A 23,332-nucleotide genomic window follows, 5' to 3' on the forward strand; every position below is an offset into this window, starting at 1 on the left:
AAATAGACAGTGACTAAATGTTTCAGTTTAAAACCCCCCTCTCAAGTATATTTTTGTATTTAACCATTTACATTAATTATTTTACTGTCCAAATTTTGTTTTGTTTAACGACACCACTAGAACACATTGATTTATTAATCATCAGCTATTGGGTGTCAAACATTTGGTAATTTTGACATAGTCTTAGAGAGGAAACCTGCTATATTTTGCTAGTAGCAGTAAGGGATTTTTTATATGCACCATCCCAGACAAGACAGCACATACCACAGCCTTTGATATACCAGTCGTGGTGCACTGGTTGTATGAAAAATAGCCCAATGGTCCACCGACGGGGTTCGATCCTAGACCAACTGCTTTACCACTGTGCTACATCCCGCCCCTTTTACTGTCCAATGCTATCCTTTGATATCATTCTAGCTATACTCCCCATCTCGGCTGTCAGCTGAAATAAGTATTACTATTCATTTTAAAACACAGAGGTAGGCTAACAAGTCACCTATTTGTTTTATATAACTCAAACCCTAACCCATGTTGCTCAATATATATCTATTAGCTATTAACTATCTAACATAGGGTTATTTCAACACTTAGTCTTTTGAGTGAAAAAACCTGCTGCCATCACATAAGATACTCCAACCACAGAACAAATGTGCACTTTTTCCACAGACAGGATAGCACATATCATGGTCTTTGATGTACAAGTCTGAGGTTGCAGAACTGGAACCATAGTGCCCCCCCCCCTCCCCACCTTTCCATTATTGTGCTCAGAAGGTTGAGCCATATGATTTGAATACCTGAAATTCAATTTCACACACACACACCCCATACTATCAGAATATAGCAAAAACAGATTGCGACAATGAGACCACCAAATTTCACACACACACACACACCCTATACTGTCAGAATATAGCAAAAACAGATTGAGACCACTAAATTTCCATCCCCTGGGCTATTGCTCTGACAATGGCCCCCTCTCCCACTTTCAAAATTTAATACATTCCGTGGTGTGCCTTGCAAGTTGTGGGGCATTTTATCGGGATGGCAGGGCAAATGAAGGTCAAACCACCACATTGATGGATTTACATCTGACCTGACCTGGAATTTTTAACAAAACCATTAAGGTATTCAACATTTTAAAATTATCTTCTCTGTAAAGATATTTTGACAAGGTTGTGAATGCTCGTATACATCAATTGTCCGATACATCCTTCTTACAGAAAGTGTTTTATTTATTTCAATTAATGGGAAACACTTGTTTAAGGTTTTCCTTCTTTTTTTTGACAGTTTCAAGTAACACGTTTCCATTCTTTTGCTATATTCTGACAGTATTTATTGTTTCTATCTACAAACAACATTAATTCTTTTCTCAACAAAAATACTAAATTTATACACTAAAAAAACAACACTACATACATCAACATAAAAACTAAAAAATTTGGATGAAGGAAAAAACAAATTTAAAAAATCTTCATCACCAATGTTTTATAGCCTGACCTGAAGAAACACTGGTCAGACTGGTTAATTTGTCACGGTCATTTTCAAAACCAATGCTTTAACTCCAAACCTTTCTGTCACATGGCATGGCCATGACAACTATTCAGAGACATACTAAGCACACACAACGTGCTCAAGTTTCTCATTTGCAACATTCAAGACTTTTCACCAGAAACTAAGATCCTAAGATCATAAAATCTCTTCAATCTTCAGCGAGGACAAACTGCATCAGTCATGTTTGATCCAAGTTTGTACTCAAAGATCCACTGCTATATAATCCGCATTCTTCCAATCTGTAAGAATTTAAAATAAAATAATATACAAATATATATTATATAGATATATATTTTATAGATATTTTCTTAAGAAATTGAATAATAATATTCCAATACACAGTGAACCCTATCTAAACCAGATCACACTGGTGACTTAATATTTATTTCATTTAAACACCCCTGCGGGTGCTGTAACCTCACCGTGGTGCAGGGGTGTAATATTCTCTTTGCCAATACAGCACAAATCCCCTTGTTTTCTTTGAGATACAATTGAAATTTGGAGTAAAAGTCAGTATCTATCTGTGATATTTGTATTTTTGCACAGTTCTTTACACTGTTTTTATTTAAATCTTGAATTTTTATATTGATGTTGATCATCATTTTATTTGTTTGCATTATCATAGTTTGACACCCAGTGGCCGATGTATTTTTCGTGTTGGGGTGTCGTTAAACATTCATTCATTCATTCATTCATTCAGATTTAAACAGGATCCAATCATTAGAGATTTGTGTTTTAGAAGGTTGAGTTTTAGCAGGGGTTTTGCCAGAGGGTAAAATGGGTATGGTGCCATACCCACATTTTTTTGCAGATTTTTTTTTTAAGTTAACCTATTGAAAAAATTAATTACTTCTATCATTACAGTATGATTTTCTTAACCCTAACCCTAAACGTAACCCATTTTCTTTCTCTTAACACCGGACATTTTACTTGGTCCCGAGGGTGTCCGGTTTAGAGAGGTTTCACTGTATATATACAGTCAAACCTGTCCTAGCGGCCACCTGTAATCAGCAGTCACCTGCCTTAAGCGGCCACTTTTTCCCCTCTCAAACGATTTATAATGTAAATGCACCTGTAATAAGCGGTCATCTGTCTAACGCGGCCAGCCGCCACCTAAATCGGATCCCAAATCGCTAAAATACCTGTATTAAGCGGCCACAGTAAAGTTTTACTATTATATAAAAGGAATATTTTAACAACAGCGATAAGGTGCAGCAAATAACTGATCTTCACACCTTCAGGAATACTAGTACCCATTCAGTCCTGACATCTCTACTGTGTATCAATTAAGAAAGTATGCCTCTGCAATGCATCTAATTGCCTATAGGGAGGCTACGCTTGACATTTGTAGATTCACTTACTATGACAACCACATGGAGTAGGAATTAAATAATTAAATGGAAAAAGAAAACAAACTTGTTGAGAACGGTTAATTTAATACATTCCATTTGCATTATTTCTGAAGTAGACGACATGTCAAATGTTGATTTATAGTGAACTGTGAAGCACACATCTGTTGATTAGCAGTACAGACGATAAAACAAGAAACAAATGTTTTAAAGACTATATATGTGGCAACCTGTACTCAGCGGCCACGTTTATCTACTCCCTTGTGTGACCGCTTAAGACAGGTTTGACTGTATATATATATATATTAGAGTAAAAAGATCACATTCACATATACATTTTAAACTGATTTAGTTATGCCAGTAATGTTAAATTATTTTAAAATATAAGTGTGAACGCACCTTTTAACTAATAACACAAAATAACTACAAGTTCCCAAATTCACTTACTAATCATTTCAGAATTCTCTCAACCAAAAATAACTAAAAGTTCCCAAACTCACCTACGAATCATTTCGGAATTCTTCAAACAAAAATAACACAAAGTTCCCAAACTCACCTACGAATCATTTCAGAATTCTCTAAAATCATGCTCGCTATTGACTTGCTGTCGTCACAGATTTCCCGCAAACTGAAAAATAAATAAAGATCAATGAAGACATAATTAATCTCACCTTCACATGTGAAGAGCTACATGTCTCTAGCATCACAGTGGCATTTATTAAATAAAGAAAAACAGAAAAATAATTACTGGAAAAAAACCCCAAAACAAAGTAGAAAAACAATATCTAATTTATCTTAACCTGCATGTCTGTCATACAACATCAGAAAGTAAAGTTTGTTTTATTTAACGACGCCACTAGAGCACATTGATTTTTTATCATATCATCGGCTATTGGACATCAAACATATGGTCATTCTGACACTGTTTTTAGAGGAAACCCACTGTCGCCACATAGGCTACTCTTTTAGGACAGGCAGCAAGAGATCTTTTATTTGCGCTTCCCACAGGCAGGATAGCACAAACCATGGCCTTTGTTGAACCAGTTATGGATCATTGGTCGGTGCAAGTGGTTTACACCTACTCATTGAGCACTCACTCAGGGTTTGGAGTCGGTATCTGGATTAAAAATCCCATGCCTCGACTGGGATCCGAACCCACTACCTACCAGCCTGTAGACCGATGGCCTAACCACGACGCCACCGAGGCCGGTTACAACATCAGAAATGCACATACTATTAGGAAAGGAATATTAGTTTTATTGACACCTCAGCAGATTTTAAATTACGACTATTTGGTGACTAACATATGATTATTTTGACATTTAAAATTAAAAAGTTTGTTTCGTTTAACAACACAACTAGAGCACATTGATTTATTAATCATTGGCTATTGGATGTCAAACATTTGGTAATTCTCACAGTCTTAGAGAAAAAGCCCGCTAAATTTTCCTTTAGTAGCAAGGGATCTTTTATATGCACTATCACACAGACTGGATAGCACATACCACAGCCTTTGATATACCAGTTGCAGTGCACTGGCTGCAACGAGAAATAGACCAAAGGATGACCAGTGGGGATCGATCCAAGACGGAGTGTTTTACCACTGGGCTACATCCCGCCCACAGAAAGGAGAGGAGTAGTAGTTTTATCGACACCTCAGCACATTGTAAGTTACGACTACTTGATGACTAACATATCGTTATTTTAGTCGACAGAGAGACAGAACCTGCTGCTAATGATAAAGCAGCAAGGGATTTTTTATATGCACTTCCTCACAATCAGGATTTTACACACAATAGCAACTGAGGCGAGCACTCTACTAATGAGCCATATCTCACCCTGCTCATACTATTATGTCATCTGCTTTGGTTTTCTAATAATGTTTTAATTTGACTAATAGAGATGCTTTAAAAATTCAAATTGTGCAGTAATTAGAGGATATTACAAGCTTCCATTTCATATAATGTTTATGTCCAGAGTGAAAGTTTTTCAATTGTCATGAGCTTTAGTGAGTGACAATAAAAATATTTCACGAGGGACATAAACATTATATGAAAGGAAATGTTTTATTTACGGTTATATGGTGTCGGACATATGGTTACATTATATGAAATGGCAGCGAGTTTAACATCCTATTTATTATCCATAATTAATTTTAATTTATATCACTGATCTTGTTTTGTTGACTGTTCGGTAAGGTCGTAGTGTGGCAATCGATGACGTCATCATATGACGTGGAAGTGTTACGTCTCACTTGGCCTTCTAATGGGATGTAACACTATGATATGGGGGCGGGATTTAGCTCAGTCGGTTGAGCGCTCACCTGAGGTGCTTGCATTGCAGGATCGAACCACCTCAGTGGATCCGTTAAACTGACTGGGTTTCTCTCTCATTCCAACCAGTGCACCACAACTGGACAAAGGCCGTGGTATGTGCTTTCCTGTCTGTGGGAAAGTACATATAAAAGATCCCTTGCTGCATTAGGAAAATGTAGCGGGTTTTCTGTTGATTATTAGTCGGAATTACCAAATGTATGACATCCAATAGCCAATGATTAATTAATCAATGTGCTCTAGTGGTGTCGTTAAACAAGATATTTTGAACCATATAGTTAATAAATACATTTCCTTGTTGAGAATATCACTCCATGTTCAGAGTAATAGTACAGTTAAATGACATTCAAAAGAAATCTTCAAAAAATCTAATACCTTGAAGCTATACCACTGGATAGCTCAGTGGTAAAGTGCTCGCTTGATACGTTTTCGGTTTGGGATCGATTCCCGTCTGTGAACCCATTGGGCTATTTCTCGTTCCAGCCAGTGCACAACTGGTATATCAAAGACCGTGGTATGTGCTATCCTGTTTGTGGGATGATGCATATAAAAGATCCCTTGCTACTAATGGAAAAATGTTGCAGGTTTCCTCTCTTAGACTATATGTCAAAATTACCAAATGTTTGACATCCAATAGCCGATGATTAATAAATCAATGAGCTCAAATGGTGTCGTTAAACAAAAAAAACTATACTACTGGATATACCAAAACATCAGCTCCGTTTCTGTCTTTGAAGTAACAAACATATTTATAAAACATACTAATACTAGTAATAGAATACCTTGCAGAAAACCCAGCCGATGTGAGCGAACTGGAACCATTGCCACCATTATCCATCCCTCCTTCTGCGTACCCTGTCAGGGGCTGAGTCTGTCTTGCAGGATTCTCGGAACTGAAACCCGAGTCTTGAATAGTCCGCTGTAGTCTGTCAATAACGTCATGACATTTATCCTCCACCTGTATAAAAAAACACCCCCAACAACTTAGGTTATGCACAGTTATAGCAAGATGGATATAGCTCAGTCTGGGTGACACCTAGTGTGGGGATAGAGAGAGACAGCTCACCCTGTACATTGCCAAATTAGCCAATTGACAATTTTTTTACAATGTGTCTACAGCATTTAGTCTTTGGCTAATAAATTATTCCTTAACTTAACCCCATTTTAATAATTTTCACAGAAATTCTCTACAAATCTGAAAATTGGCTAAACCAAACTTTTTTACAGAGTAAGCCCTGCAGAGGGCAGACATCCCCCCCAACTCTCAACTTTGCCCCGATTCTTTTTATTAACTAACCCCTATATTGGCTAGGAACAGCTCACTTCAGTAATAGAACACACTACCGAGTGTACAGTAGGTTGTTGGATCAAGCCTCCTCACAGTACAGGCATGTTAAAGCAAGGCTCGAAATTCCTTTTGTGAAATGCAGGGTTTCTAGAATATTTTTAAAATTCACTTGCCATAGGGTGAAAAATTCACTTGCCTAATTTTAACTGTTGATAAAACAAAAAAACAGTAAATTAAAATAATTAACTTTTTAATGTCCATTTCTCATACTGAGATCATGTTTAATCAATTTGTCAATTTACACAACATATAGGCTCATTGGGCATGCTTTATGGTTTGTTTAAATAAATATGCAAATAATTTTCATCAGTTTAGAATAAAGTTACCGTACCTATTAAAATTTTAAAATATTTGTTTCCACTAAAACCACTTAAGTTATAAAAAATAATCCATGTTACTGAGATATTACAACAATTAACAGCATTATTCATTTACTTATGAATGGGAACTTACCCCCCACCCACCCCCTCAAAAAACAAAAAGAGAAAAGAAACAATTAAGAACCTTTATTAGCATAAAGTGTACATGTATTGCAGTTTAAGGCTCCCCCACCCTCCAACACACACACCATAGTAATTTTGCAATTTGGGTACTTTGTTAAATTTATCTATTTCATGATACTGTGTTCTTAAGCTTTTTAAAAAACGTTTTTGCAATTTATATCATATTTTATAAATTAAATTAATAATTTACACATTTAAAGTATTTGTAAATAGTGACTGGTTACTGTTTTGCATATTATTAGTATTCGAGTAACAAATCTTTGGATTTCAGTGTAAAAAACAAAATGGCAGCAAAACAATGAACTTTTGTTTTTACAATGTTTACACTTTATAACTTTAATAAAGTTATATCAGTAGGTACATTGATGTCATAGACTAGTCAGAGATTACTGCATGGTGGCCAACTATTTGTTAGTGAAATATTGTATGTGATAGCAAATCGAAAGAAGTAGATGTTTCTTTTGTTTTTGTATGATAGTAGGAAGTAGCGTTGTAGATTTTTTTTTTTTTTTTTTTTTTACCACTTGCCATCGGGATTGCACAAAGTAACTTTTACTGGGCCAAATCCAAAAAACACTGGCCTCGGGCATCGGGCCACTGTATTCTAGAAGGCCTGAAATGAGAAGCAATCACTGAGAACCAGTTCGTGACCACTTGTAGTGTTATAAGCTTTACTCTCATGTAAATCTAAACGTAATGGCAAAAAATAATATCTTGTAGATATATAGATTGTGGGGTGCCATTTTAATCAACACCAATTTGGTTTCATTTTCGCTTGGGGCTGTTTTGGCATGGTTCCGTTTTCACTATAACCCATTTCCGGAATGTCATGTTTGCGCACTTTGGAACTCTAAGTCGTTTATTGACAACGCGGTGCATGTATTATTGTGTGTTTCGACATCATTCTAAAACGTTTGAATGGTTTGGAATTCTTGCATGACTGATGTGTAGTCACGGATTCAATGCAAAAAAAAAAAAAAAAAAAAAAAAAAAAATTATAATAATTAAATTATAATACAGTCAGTGAGAAAAAGACAGATCGCCCATCTAACGGGTAGTTGCATTTTTTTATTCGTCCGTCAGAATTTTTACTCGCATTTGGTGAGCGGGCGAGTACTTTCTGCAGCCCTGTAGACGTGTTATGTGTGTAGTGTATAAACCATCCAATTCCTTTCTTAAAAACAGATAATACACCAATACCTTATCCAGCCGTAAGCTCAACTTTTGCTGACATACAATAACACTTTCAATATTTTTCTCAATCTTTGTAATTCTGAAGAGGTCCTTGGAGAGAGAGCTGTAACAAAAGGAACAGACAATATAATTTTGTTATAAACCAGGTAAAATATAGGAAATAATAAAATACAAAATGTATAACAGTGTTATCATAGGAACTAATGACATTATGTAAAGAACCCAATAACAGGAAGTGTATAATTTGTGCAATGATGTGTTAACTATGTGATATCATTTGTCTTCCAAATAGTGATGACGTCATGTCGTTGTTTGTCAGTGTCCAATAATATTTTATTATCCCAGCAGGCACTCATAATGGGGAAAATAAAAATCATAATGCATTGGTTTAACGTACACTACTATTGCATGATTTGACGCCAACAAACCAGTCACGTTGTTGGTACTAAATATGACGTCATCATGATTTGGCAAAGCACACACAATGACGTCACGTAGTTTAAAGCATTTGTGTCTTTCTGGTTTCAGTGTTAAACTTGTAATAAAATGGTAGTTTATTGCCATTCATTATAGATTTTGTTTTACAGAATATACAGAACTTTGGGTTTTGAAAATTATCAGTGAACCGTGAATAAAATACAAAGTTTGAGCAATACCCAGAACAGTAAAGTAGTTTACATCGTTTTTTATATACATGGACGTGTAGCCGATGTAGGCTATATTGAAAATAAAGGCTTTAAAAAAAACCCCAAAATAGCTGAGGTAATAAATAGAACAAACTCGGTACCAGTTATTATCAAATGTATGTTCCTCATGAAATAATGTTCACTTGTCACTAGCAAAAGCTTGTGATAAGTGAAAATTATTTCACTCGGGATATAAAGTTGATAATAACTGGTAACTCGTTTATTATCCTAAATGTACATGTATGTTACACCAATGCATGCTACTTTCTCAGTGAGAAATAATGATTTTTATTTCCCATGTAATGAGTGCCCGCTGGGGTAAAACATTTATTTGTTTTTCAAGTATTTCTTAGGCTAACTTTACTTATATTAGTCTGTCTCTTGTTTAAAGATGTGTACTTTTGATCAAAATGTATATGGAATATGTATACTAGGACGAGTTAAAAAAAGGAAAAAAGAAAAAGAAAAAAGAAGAAGTTTATATTGGAAGGATGAATAAATGGATTAAGGCAAATGAAATGTTTAGAAGAATAGAAGAATGAACCTGGATGCATATGTAACATCTCATGCTACTTACATCATACAATAAGAGTGGATGAATGGATTGATGGACAAAAACGTTTGTTTTGTATAATGACACAGGAGCGGGACGTGGTCCAGTGGTAAAGTACTTGCTTGATGTGCATTTGGTTTAGGATTGATCCTCGTCGGTGGGCCCATTGGGCTATTTCTCGTTCGAGCCAGTGCACCATGACTGGTATATCAAAGGCTGTGGTATGTGCCATCCAGTCTGTGGGATGGTGCATGTCAAAAATCTCTTGCTACTAATGAAAAAATTTAGCAGATTTTCTCTCTAAGACTATATGTCAAAATTCCAAATGTTTGACATTCCATAGCTGATATTAATAAATCAATGTGTTCTATAGAGAATATTTAAATGTTTTTTGTCAAATATGATTTATATCTCATCTCGTGAAGTTTGCAATCATATCACATTCGTCGCGTAAGCGCGACTCGTGTGATATGATTGCAAACTTCACGAGATGAGATATAAATCATATTTGACAAAAAACATGAAATTGTCTATTTATTATATAACTTTTGGCAATTTATCTTTATTTTTAAAATGCCAGCAGCAAAATAGTTCTGTCTTTCTTACAGTGAAGATAACACTTTCTACAGTGACGATAAAACTTTTATTTCACTGATATTTTAAGATATTTCACTAAATGTTATATAATAAAGTAGTGTTATTAAATAAACCAAACATCTTGTATAACAATACCACGAGAGCACATTGATGTATTGACCATCGGCTATTGGGGATCAATCCTAGACTGACCACGCATCAACTGAGCGCTTTACCACTGATGGATAAAAATACACACCTAACATAAGTACTCTTTACATCATTCCGCAGCAGAGTGATTTAAAAATAAAAATAAAAATATGGCCTGTACAAAGCTCACACAAGGTGTTTTTGTGTATCTGAAATGTTAACGTTTCAACCAAATGAAATAATAGCTTACCCCAAAAACTGTATCGCTTCTTTATACATTATTTCGAGATTGCAGAAGCAGTGATCTTGTAGAATTGATGTCATAGCAACGCACTGTTCCTGGAGCTTTTGTCTGTAAATAGAAACAAAATGAAAATATTATTATCAGTTATTATTACTGATATGTTTGATCATCGTATTATAAACCACAATTAAACGTAGTTAACTTGTATTTAATCTGATAGGAAAGAAAAAGAATCTTTGTTTAAAATCAACTCTGCACATTTTATTTGTAAAGGCAGGGCTAACTTTGTGATCAGAATATTTCACCAAATTATCTCAAAAACACAAAAACTATAGCTATTTTTCAAAACAATTTCTTTTCGCCAAATTAAAATAAAATTTGCCACTTCTTAAAATTCGCAACTGACGAATGGCAGAGCTAGCCCTGAAAGAAGAAACACTTAATCGATATGAAAAAGACAAACAAAACAAGTATACAGTCAAATTCAAATAATGACATGGATACCTTTCACACTGGTGCACATGTTCATCATGAGATGTCATCTGGTCTTTCACATTCTTGTCTCGTCGGAATCGGTTCTGGATGTTACCGATCACTGTCACATAATGACTGATTTTAGAAAAACTAAAAAAACCCACAAAAAAACTAATATATATATGTATATGTGTATATATATATATATATATAAATATATATATATATATATATATATATATATATATATATATATATATATATATATATATATATATACACACACACACACAGTAGAATCTCGTTCAGTCGAACTCAAAAGGGTCAAATACACACTGCTACACTTGAACCAAAAATGTCGTCACAACTGACACTTTTTTGACCGAATGGTTATGTCAAACTACCAGATTGGTAGAACAATTTATCGAGCACCGATAGGGTTCGAGTCAACAGGATTCAACTGAATATATATATATATATATATATATATATATATATATATGAAGAGTTCAGGCGCAAAAACCGACAAACGCCATTTTGGTCGAAAATAAACCATGGCGACCATTACATAGTACTGGTGCCGTATTTACTGACAGCATATCTGTTTCTTTGCAAAAGCCGACACCTACTTCATAAAACCCACAACAATTCCATGATTCGTTTCAGAAACCGACAAGTGACGGGTATCATTTTTCGCAAATACCGACAACTCCATTTATCCAATCTATACGCTGTAATTAGTCACGTGATTCAACATGGCAGCGCCCAGGATCCCTCTCATTACTCACTAAAGTTTCTACGTATTTATCGAAAATGTCCTTTAATAATGGAGAACTTTGATGACATTGACGAGACAGTGGTATTATCACCAATTGGGCGTAAACGGGAGAACAATTCAGGCAATTCTGGACGCTCCCTTGCAAAAAACGCGCGACATAGTGGTGCTGAAAAACCTGCTAGCATTTCGTGTGTACATAATGTACGTAATGTGTGCTTGGCGACTTCCCTGTCCAATGATGATTTAACCTACGCACATGATCGGTTATATTCTACTGAAAACAAGGTTACTCAGGATGCCACCCTGCTTTCTTACATGGATATCGGTAAATGTGTGCGGAGGCGACCAAGGATAGACGATTCTTCTAAAATTAAGAGGAATAGAGAAATTTCAGTGAAGTACTTCACTTTGACTGCAAACAAAGAGAAGATACCAGTGTGCAAGGCCTCATTCATGAGCATTTTCGGTGAGTATAGTACCCAGTGTAATAAAGTTCTAGACCCTAGGCCATAAATGATCTAGTTTTCATTAGTATAAAAATGCCATGCAAATAAAAAAAGTATTATAAGTTGTAGAAACATCACAGGGGCAAATGGATTTTTATGTGCCCTCTGTGTGCTTCGACTGGGGGTAAAAGAGCACACAGAGGGTACGGTGCATAAAAATCCATTTACCCCGAGAGATACTTCTTCAACGGATTTATCTGGCCGACATTTAACTATATATTATTATGATGTATTTACAAATTTCCGCGATTAAAGGTTTACACTTTTCTAAGAGTACGGCGTCTCCCTAAAACTGAATGTTTTCCTTCCATAAACCTAAAACAAAAATGACGTCAAACCTTAGAAAATGACGTCATTTATATCTCGGCGGGGAATACAATTCAATAAGAGAATCTGGCTTTGCCTTCCAGTGTATAATGGTTTTGTCAAAGGCTAAATGATCAATGGAATTCAAGTATTTTACATGCAGGCGAGATAATTAATATTAGCCCCCGAACCAGAGAGTGGCTAGCCACACCAACTGACCAAGGCTATGTAATTGTTTGCTCCAACGGCCATATTTCCTGGTATGGCAGGCGCGTGCGCAGGGGGAGGGTTTAGGGGTCGAACCCCCCCCCCCCCTGCTCAAGGCGAATTTTTTTTTGTCAGAAAGCAGCTCGGCTAGCCAGCAGAAAACACCTCAGAATAGCCCTAGAAGGGGCTTCGCCAGACACCTCGACCCTCCTCCCCCCCTGCAAAATTTCCTGCGCACGCCCCTGTATGGTTACATGACTGCTAAATTAGCTCCACTTAGCAAATATTCACCCCTACCCAAGACCAGGCTATACCCATTTATTCTGACCCCCCCCCCCCCCCCCCCCCCCCTTCCCACACATTTTAACCTTACTATATGGGCTTTGGGAGTGGCTCAGGTCGTATCTAATGACATAGTCACGTACTTTGAGCCTTCAGGTGGGACCCACCTTCATAAAATCGTGGATCTTCCCCAGATTGCATGCCGAATGATAACTGCTTATTGTTATGTGCTCCAGTATCGTTATTTTAATAATTTTCTTATTTTCATTTCCATTTTATTGTTTCAGGTGTCAAGAAAGATCGGTTAGCGAATATTGCCAAATATTGGTCAGAGAATGGAGTTGCGAGACCAGAACATCGTGGAGGTGTGCGAAATGTGGAGAGGAACCTTGCCAGAAAGCATGCCATTCGTGACCACATCACAACGTTCACTTGTCGAGCTAGCCATTATGCTCGGCGTGGCGCCCCTGGCCGGAAATACTTACCAGCCGACCTGAACGTCAAAAAGATGCACCAAATGTTTCAGGATCAGAATAATTTACAGATATCGTATTCACTATACTACAGTGTTTTTGTCTACGATTTCAACTTGGCCTTTGGTCATCCTGCTGTGGATATATGCAGCACATGCCTGAAGTTCAGGCTACAGCTGAAGAACCCATTCATCACAGATGATAATAAACGGAATTGTTCGGCCATGTTCATTCTTCACAGGCGTATGGCAAGGAGATTCTATGACAGTTTAAATAATGTCGAGGATTCATTCACCGTTTGTTTTGATATCATGGAGAATCTTGTTCTTCCGAAGTCTCCCATAGGACAAACCTTCTATTCTCGGCAGCTCTACCTCTATGTTTTTGGTGTAGTTCACCACCGCGGCCGAGGTCTTCCACAGGGAAAAGATGACATTCACCTATACATATGGTTAGAAAGCCAGAACCGCAAGGATAGCAATATGGTGGCTTCAGCCTTAAACCATTTTTTCATTTCTGTTGTGGGGGACCAACTGAAAAGGAATCAACACTTGCGCTTGTTTTCAGACTCCTGCTATGGCCAAAATAAAAACATCAATGTTTTGTCGATGCTGTGTGCTATGCGAAAACAGAACTTTCCACAGCTGAGCATCGAATACACATTCCCTGTCCGAGGCCACAGTTTTCTTCCAGCAGATAGGGTATTCGGGAGGATCGAGCAAGACATTAGGAAAAATAATACTATTCTCCTACCTGATGAGTATGTTGCTATTCTAAACAAACACGGCAAAGTACATGAGTATTGTACAGATTGGCAATGTCGCGATTTCAAGACAGCTGCAGCAGCGCATTGCAAGTCCCAGAGGTCCTTCAAGATCAGCGACGCCAAGGTCCTACGCATCAATTCGGATCAAGTTGGTTTCAAGCAAGTCTATGGTGGTGACTTTTGTGAACACGTTATTCTCAAGAAGGGTAGAAAATGGGAGAACTTCAAGCCAGCCATCAACCCCATGGTCAACTGTGTGAAGCCTGCCAAGAAAGTTGATGTCCTCAAACTTATTGATGAGATTGGTGCAGCTGACACTGTCCGGATCTTTTATGAGAATATCTTCGCCGATGTCGGCCAGCGTGACATTGGCAGACAGGACCTCGAGGAAAGCAGTGATGAGGACTGAACTGTCATTGGTTGGTTTCAAGCCAGTGCTACATTATATCCTACTTGAACTTTGTGTGGCGATACTAGTCACAAACTGTATAAACCTTAAGAACCTTGACTCTCTTTCATGGCGGTGATTATTCCTTTGTAGTTAATATCAATCTGATTAGATTTCTAGTCATATGAATGTTTGTTTCTTCAAGGACCTCTTGTTTTGTTAGATTAATACTGATTTATGTTGAATATTGAATAACAGTCATAATATTTGCCATTTTTAACATATTTGTGTACTTTGAAACATATAATGTTTCGACCATTATTTGAAGAAAAAAAATGTATGGATTTGTCTGTTTTTGCCGTAAAACGGAATCAAAAACTACATTTTTCTACTTTATTAATAAATTAATATTTTTGAAATTCTGTCCTTGGTTTACTTCACTTATAACAATTCAGAATCACCCTATACTAAATTGATATGCTTAACCTAGAAAGCACACCAAAAAAACCTCTTTTACAGAAAATGATCAAAATGGATTTGTCTGTTTTTGCATCTGAACTCTTCATATATATATATATATATATATATATATATATATATATATATCTATATCTATATCTATATATATCTATATATATATATATCATCTATATATCATCTATATCTATATCTATCTATCTATATCTATATATCTATCTATATAAATTCTTTCTAAATATGTATGTGTGAGAGCATATGCATGTGTATTTATAATACAGTAAGACTTTCTTTACAAACATTCACAAGACTTCCGCAGAATTAAATTCCGAAACATTGTCCATTAGTTTGATGAGTCTCAGAGGATCACTGTACTAAGTTCAGAACACTCCAATAAAGAAATCAAAGGAAAGGGTGATTTATGGATATCAGATATCAGTATTAGTTAAGCTCTGCCATTGAAAGTCATTGCAGAGCTAAAAAGTATAATTGTTTTATTCTTAATGTACCCAACAACCTATTCAATAAAATCGTAAAATATTTGTTTTAAAAACCCCACCATCCATGTGGGCAAGGAATACTCGGCTAATATTAGTGAATATTTCACATACTCAACAACAGCCAGTAAATAAGTTTGACATTTTTCTTTATATTACAAAATACATTTGTTTCTGGTGTTACAAGCTTACCTTTTTTGTTCACATTGGTCAAGATTTACTCAAACATTTAGAAATATATCTGTAACCACCATTTGCTAAATAATGTTGTTGAGTATATCATTGCCAGAACTCACCAGCTATTTTGTTCACACCTCACAAACCAGTGGTTATATTCATCACAGTTTTCATGCACTTTAGCCACCAGGGTATTTTGATAAGTTATAATTTCTTTCATTCTGATCTCTGCCTGTTAACAATAAAAGAAATATTTTACAGACACACTTAATAATTGCTAATGATGGTCAGTACAGTTGTACTAACATAAACAGTAGGTCGTTCTGGAAATAAGATTACATGTATAAAAAATATTTGGTTGATAAAATTTCAAAGTATTATTTTGTATTTTTATTTCAAAATATTATTTCATATCCCCAGAAACACATTTGGCAGGCACTGTGTGAAACAAAATAATTATTCTTGAACTGAATTACGAGGTATTCAACAAAAGCAAAAGGCCTGAGGATACATGTAAAACAGTTTGTTTTGTTTAACGACATCACTAGAGCACATCAGCTATTGGATGTCAAACATTTGGTAATTTTGACATATAGTCTCAGAAAGGAAACCCGCTACATTTTTCCATTAGTAGCAAGGGATCTTTTATATGCACCATCCCACAAACAGGATTGCACATACACCGATCGTGGTACACTGGCTGAAGTGAGAAAGAACCCAATGGGCCCACTGATGGGGATCGATCCTACACCAACCACGCATCAAGCGAGCGCTTTACCACTGGGCTATGTCCCACCCCCTGTTAAACAGAGATAAATAACCGCTGAAAAGCCTAATACTGATTAACCAATAACAAATATGTGACGTCTAATCACAGGCCAAATATTCATAATCATTTCCTCTATTAAAATTTATTTGTTTGTCACATTAACATAAGGAAATTACAGTCTGGTCTGGTGAATGAGAACACATCTGCTCCATTCACACTGCTATTTTTACTATCAAACAGCAGAAAATTAATAATACAACCCCTATCCAAATTCACTGCCATTAATACAGCTTATTTCAAAACATCAAACTTAATTATGCATAGTTTGTCATCATATTCACAGATGTTAAAAAACCCAACACCCCCTCCCGCCCCCCGAACTGATTATAAAAATCTATACTTTGTGGCATGAGCTGCCCAAGTCAGTGCAGTGACCTAACAAACCTTCTTATGCACTTCCTCCTGGGTCTTCTCCATGGAGATCTCTTCCAAGTCCCTATTCCGGATATTAAGTTTGTCGCAGAAAGTCTTGATGGTTCGCACCATGAAGTAAAATGTGTTAAAGCGTTTCTGACTCTCTTTCATTACCTGCTCCATTGTGCCAGCGCTGTGTTCAGAGTTATCTAATCTTGTATGTATGTAAGATCTGTAACAAATGTTGAAAAAAATAAAAAAATTAAATCATGTCTAAAAACAAGAAATGGAATGTTTTCTTCAATGACACTTCAGCACATTTTAAAGTATGGATATTTGGTGTTTAACTTATTATGGTTACTCCGACACTAGATTGAGAGTGTATGGTTATTCCGACACTAGACTGAGAGTGTATGGTTATTCCGACACTAGATTGAGAGAGTATGTTATTCTGACACTAGACTGAGAATGTATGGTTATTCCGACACTAGATTGAGAGTGTTTGGTTATTCCGACACTAGACTGAGAGTGCAAGGTTATTCCGACACTAGATTGAGAGTATGGTTATTCTGACACTACTCTCGAGTACCAAATAAATGTACACCAACGTTTATTAAATTTGTGAAAAAAAATTGGTGTCTACGCTTATTCAGCACCCTACGTTTAATTACATCTTTAAAAAATGTAACCCCCTATGCTAATTCGGCACCCAACGCTTATTACAATTCTTAATTTATCAAATAGTACCGATTTTCCGCGATCGCGGACGAAATTGCGGAATTTACAATTTTCCGAGTTGTCAAATAAAATGCCAACTTTTGTGGTCAAATAATACATTTATTTATTTATTAATATACATACATTGTTTTTCTGCTCATTGATCATTTGAACCATTAAGGCACAACAAAGTATGTTACTCTACGACAAAATGTAAACACACGTTTACGAACATTTTTCTATACACAGGACAGTACATACCACAGCCTCTGGTGTACCAGTAATGGATTCATCACCATAATGCAATAGTGTCCTCACTCTGGTTAAATATCATCTAAATATATCCAGGAAACATGTTCAGGCAATTGAGTGTTAAGAAGTTCGGACCAGTCTATAAGATGGGGAGAATTGCACTATGGTTAGAGGTCAGGTTCAATGTATTAAAAAACATAACCCTCATAAGTAAAAACTAAATAAGATCTAGTAGTTATATGAAGTTTATTTTGTTTAACAACACCACTAGAGTACATTGATTTATTAATCATCGGCTATTGGATGTCAAACATTTGGTAATTTTGACATAATCTTAGAGAGGAAACCCGCTACATTTTTTCATTAGTAACAAGCGGTCTTTTATATGCACCACCCCATAGGCAGGATAGCATATACGACGGCCTTTGATATACAAGTTGTGGTGCACTGGCTGGATCGAGAAATAGCCCAAATGGGCCCACCGACACGGATCGGTCCCAGACCGACAGTGCATCCAGTGAGCGCTTTACCACTGGGCTACGTCTCACCTCTCCCCTAGTAGTTATATGAACCTGACTTTATTGCTTCAAACACCAAGTCCGTCACGTACCTGATACAGACCAATCCCTCGGAAAGAAACTTCTGTTTTCTCAGAGTCTCATCTGTGTATCTCTTAATCAAATGTCCTCTGGCCGAACAACTGTGGGAGAGCCGTAAATCCTTCTCCATGTCGACAAAGTTGACAAATTCAGGAATATGAGCTGTGAAAAACATTACAAAAAGCATTCAGAAATATTTAAATCCACTAAATTTCTACAGCAGGAATAATTGAATGTAATACTATACAAGACAGAAAATACATTATGAAGTATTAAAAAGTGAAAAACAATGTTGTGGAACATCCATCGAAACTACAGAAACATTAAAATAAGACTGAAAATGCACAATATACGACATACTTTGAAAATACAGTACCGTGCAGTAGGCATGGCAACAATAAGGAAAGCCATCGATTTCTTAATTATTTACAAACAATTTAGTTATGAATAGCCACTGGTAACTGAAACTGACTGACAAAATGATTAACATTTTTAAAATCGCATATTTGCACAGGGTAGACGCAGACAGAGATGTTTTGACAATATCATGATTGCTCCCTTGATTCACTGTGAAAATTTGCCATATGGTCGGCACGGCTTGAACTTGATGACAGCATCTGCCGTCGTTGAGATAAAAAACTGGTTAAATATTTCTACTGCCGGTAATGCTCCTCAGTCATGACAAACTGTATATACTTGGTGTATATTATCTGCTAGTATTTAATATTTTTGCTTTTGAAATGTGTCTACATCAAGCATGTGAGAGGGGCTGGTACAAAAAAGGTTACTGCGACCTGGGGTCCAAGGAAAGTTGTTGTTTGCCACCCCTAAAACTGCCAAAAATTGCATTCAATGCTAACAAATCTAAACTGGTTATAACTTATAATATAAGGCACACATCATAAACTTGAAACCGTGAAAACATGCAAATGAACCTTGTGTGATCAACAGTATTGAAAATCATGTTTTTCTTTTTTCAGACGAAATGGAAAAGCAAATTTACTCGTTTCCGTGTAGCTTTCACATCCCTGCTACATACAGCAAAATAACCGTTCAGTCATGTTGATTTGAATCAAAAGTTACTTTGAAAAAACCCAAATTGTAGGCAGACTCAAAATTGCCGTTGGTGGGCTGTTTTACCCATTTTAATGTTTTTAAAATATTGCTGTAGGCTACAAATTCTTAAGTTCGAGCCCTGAGGTGGACTACCACATCCCAGGGTGATACATCCTTCCAGGGTTTCTGCCAGAGGGTAAAATGGGTATCATACCCATTCCCAAATATTTTTGCAAAAGTTTTTTTAAGTTAACATTTTGACAAAATTAATTACTGTTTATCATTACTGTATGATTTTTTTAATCCTAACTCTAAACTTAACCCATTTTCCTTCTGAGGGAGGACCCCCCCCCCCCCCCCCTACTGTAGAATACTTTATTTTCGCGGGATCAAATTTTCGCGATTTAATGAAAATGGGTCAATTCGCGAACATTTATTTTCGTGAATCCCCCAACCCCCATCAATAAAAAAACCGAGTACAGATGACAGATGTCAATAGTTTTGTTTTAAAAACGGAACTTAGTTTTGCCGGTTGTTATGCTAATCTGTAAACTAATCCTACATGTACACACGAGTGCTATACACGTAAAACAATAGTTTTCCTGCTTTAACCAATCAAGACTTTATTGTTTAATAAGCTTACAGAACTGTCAGAAGGTGCTTACCGCGTACAGTTTTTCTTAATTCTTATAATTGTTATAAAAACAAAAACCGAAAACAAACGAAACGAAATTTGAAGGCACAAGCTACTAGTACTCAGTAACTTAAGTTTGATTGAAGCAATATTTATTGCCGTCAAAATACTAGTTCAAAACGGTTTGTGATTGGCTAACAGGCCAAAAATAAAAATAAAATTGTGAAACATCTGAACATAGCCCAGTCCGGATTTTTTCACTTCCACATTTTTAATATACTGTGATAATGCATGTTTACTTCCGTCGTTGAACACGTGTAGATTCTGTCCGATGAACTGATCGCTAGCACATGCGAAGGAAAACAGCATAAAGCTTTTTAGTGTTAGTATTGTTTTATTATCATGTATGTACTTACAATTGTGTTCAAGTTTTAAACAGCTTTTGTGTTTTGTTCCGTGACAGTAGGGAGCACCGCTTTGTTACTACTAGCCTCGTACATCGGAAACTAATGTGGTATAGTTGAACGAGACTACATATTTTTTTATTTTTTGTCGGCCTTTATAAAAAGTTTATTTTCGCGTGGAATATATTTTCCCGAATTTCATTCACACGCGAAAAACACGAAAATAAATTCCACGTGAAAATAAAGTATTATACTATTATGTAAAATGCAGTGTAAAGTGCTGTGGGAAACGTACAATAGATCTAGAACCAAGTCGTTTACTTTCATGTCGACATCATTGATGCTGTATTTTTACAAAATATAATTAATAATATAATTAACTTAAAAGATAGAATGCTAATTCTGGAGATTTAGTTTCGAGGTTATTACCTGTTATTTGCCAAAAATATACAGATATATTTTTGTTTTACCAAGTTGTAGGCTTTTCCCATGTGATGGATACTATATTTTAAAAAACCCCAAACATTTTGAATCAAAACTTACGTATTTCTGGATGAATGACTCTTTCCGACTCAATGAATCTAAGATCACGTTGAAAGAGGAAAATATGACTGTCTCTGATGTGAATGGGGTAACTGTCCACAGTGGCTGTCATATCTACAAGGTTCTCCATCGGCTTCCCGTCGATCAGAAGCAGCTGATCCCGCGCACAGATATCAGTCTGAGATGCTAGGATGTCTTGTAATGTGGAAAATCTGGCATTAAATAGAACTACATACAGTCAAACTGAACAAGCTAATCTTGAATCATGAGTGGTTCAAGATGAGCAGTATACATGGTTATTTGCATATGCTTTCAATGTTTTGATTCACAGCCGATAGTCCCGAATGTGCAGCATGAGGGTCTATCATCTGTCAATCAAAATATCGAAAGTGTACAAATAACCATGTATACCATGAGTAAATATATGTGGTGACAGACTTGCACCACGCCCCCAAGTGATATTGCCTGATGTAATAAGGAAGTGCGGCTCGGTGAGAAGTGATATTGCCTGATATGATAAGGAAGTCTGGTTCGGTGAGAAGTTGGGTTTAAAAAGTATGTGGTTATAGAGATTAACCACACACTTGAATATCAAAATAACTCGCAGCAATATGGTTTAACTTTTATTTTACACAACTAAACTGAATAAGGGAAAAAAAAAAACCCCAACTCCGCAATTTGAATAGAAAAAATATACTTTACATTAATTACTCTATTCAGCGTTTAGAAGAATAAAAATACTTACGATTCATTCTTATCAATAAATATCTTCAGTTCTCTGCATGATGTGTAATGAAAAATGGTGAAGGTGATTTTTTGAGCAATAGTTTGTACAACACGGAAGAGAACATCGTAGGTTATCACGCGGGACTCGTCACATTCCATCAGTCCTGCCAGCAGGGGAACTACGAGTGCTTTCATTCCGCTGGAAAAACAGTTTAAAAAAAAGTAATTTCTTCCCCAGTCTTCAAAAATACATAAACCTGATCTTCCACCTCAAACTACAGGTAAAGACGTAGCTCAGTGGTAGGGCACTCGCCTTAATTGTGATGAAAGTTTGTTTGTTCGTTTTGTTTAACGACACCACTGGAACACATTGATTTATTAATCGTTGGCTATTGGATGTCAAATATTTGGTAATTTTTTACATATAGCCTTAAAAGAGGAAACCCACCACATTTTTTAATTAGTAACAAGGGATATTTTATATGCACCATCCCACAGACAGGATAGCACATGTGTTAAGGTAGTCTGTTATTAATAATTTAACTGAAACTAAAATAATATTGATTCATTACACTAAGTATTAAACTTTTGATGTTAAAATTGTTATAAGTTACCATGAATTAGAAGTCTTCTGCTAAATATGAATAGAAGATGAAATTCGCCGATATACTTCCAAATATTGCCATGAAGTTAATTCGGAAATTACATGTACATATATTCAATTATTTTGATGTACTTTGTTTTGCTATGCTAAATGTATTTTGTCATCATATCATCAAATAAATTCTTTAAAATTCATGAGAATATCACTCCACTCCCCAGCTTAATCCTTGAGTATAATTACCTTGATAACTGACATGACTGGGGCAACTCGCGACTCCAAATGATGGGACCATTCTCAAAATTCTGGACTCCTGAAATCACACCATATTCTTTCTGGGATGTAATCGTAAACCTGAAACAACACATAATACACAAAATTAAAAAACTAAAAAACTTGCCTCTACAAACCTGTATATATATATATACACTATCTATATATATATATATATATATATATATCGGACAGTATCTGTGAAAAGGAGTACAGATGAAGGAAAATAACAAAATAGGTTTTTAAAGCATAATTTGATAGCCAGTGGTCATAAGAATAAGAGATAAGCTCAAAGATATTTATGTGACTGGAATCTTAAACATCTAAAGACATTTATGATTGTATATAAAGAGCAATTAAAAGATAATTGAACTCTCGTTCTATCATTAAAATAAAATAAACGATTGATAAAAATATGCTTTTCTTTATGAAGGAAGGAAATGTTTTATTTATCGACACACTAAACACATTTTATTTACGGTTATATGGCGTCAGACCACACAGATATTGAGAGAGGAAACCTGCT

General features: G+C 35.9%; 2 protein-coding genes across 4 annotated transcripts in view; one reads left to right on the forward strand and one right to left on the reverse strand.

Annotated features, from left to right (window-relative positions):
• Positions 1 to 260: 260 nt before the first annotated feature.
• The window catches only part of LOC121369116 (serine/threonine-protein kinase TBK1-like), a 78,713-nt gene continuing 55,641 nt past the window's right edge, over positions 261 to 23,332 (reverse strand). For all 3 annotated transcript variants that reach the window (XM_041493976.1, XM_041493975.1, XM_041493977.1), the window contains 12 exons: positions 22,777 to 22,887; positions 21,952 to 22,131; positions 21,207 to 21,418; positions 18,581 to 18,731; positions 17,032 to 17,233; positions 15,938 to 16,050; positions 10,992 to 11,111; positions 10,494 to 10,595; positions 8,285 to 8,381; positions 6,016 to 6,191; positions 3,457 to 3,528; positions 261 to 1,790 (listed from right to left, as the gene is read on the reverse strand). In XM_041493976.1, the coding sequence (XP_041349910.1) occupies positions 1,730 to 1,790; positions 3,457 to 3,528; positions 6,016 to 6,191; positions 8,285 to 8,381; positions 10,494 to 10,595; positions 10,992 to 11,111; positions 15,938 to 16,050; positions 17,032 to 17,233; positions 18,581 to 18,731; positions 21,207 to 21,418; positions 21,952 to 22,131; positions 22,777 to 22,887 (1,597 nt within the window). In that variant the 3' untranslated portion in view covers positions 261 to 1,729. The remainder of the gene's footprint in view (positions 1,791 to 3,456; positions 3,529 to 6,015; positions 6,192 to 8,284; positions 8,382 to 10,493; positions 10,596 to 10,991; positions 11,112 to 15,937; positions 16,051 to 17,031; positions 17,234 to 18,580; positions 18,732 to 21,206; positions 21,419 to 21,951; positions 22,132 to 22,776; positions 22,888 to 23,332) is intronic.
• LOC121369117 lies at positions 11,771 to 15,226 on the forward strand. Its single transcript, XM_041493979.1, has 2 exons — positions 11,771 to 12,205; positions 13,328 to 15,226. Exons 1-2 carry the CDS (start codon positions 11,788 to 11,790, stop codon positions 14,686 to 14,688), a joined length of 1,779 nt encoding a protein of 592 aa, XP_041349913.1. The 5' UTR covers positions 11,771 to 11,787; the 3' UTR covers positions 14,689 to 15,226.

This window comes from Gigantopelta aegis, chromosome 3 (genome assembly GCF_016097555.1).
Source record: "Gigantopelta aegis isolate Gae_Host chromosome 3, Gae_host_genome, whole genome shotgun sequence".
Taxonomy (NCBI): Eukaryota; Metazoa; Mollusca; class Gastropoda; order Neomphalida; family Peltospiridae; genus Gigantopelta; species Gigantopelta aegis.

Coding starts and splice junctions, on each gene's coding strand:
- LOC121369117 (XM_041493979.1), top strand. CDS start 11,788: ATGGAGAACTTTGATGACATTGACGAGACAGTGGTATTATCACCAATT. Junction 12,206..13,327: donor CTCATTCATGAGCATTTTCG/GTGAGTATAGTA, acceptor TTATTGTTTCAG/GTGTCAAGAAAGATCGGTTA.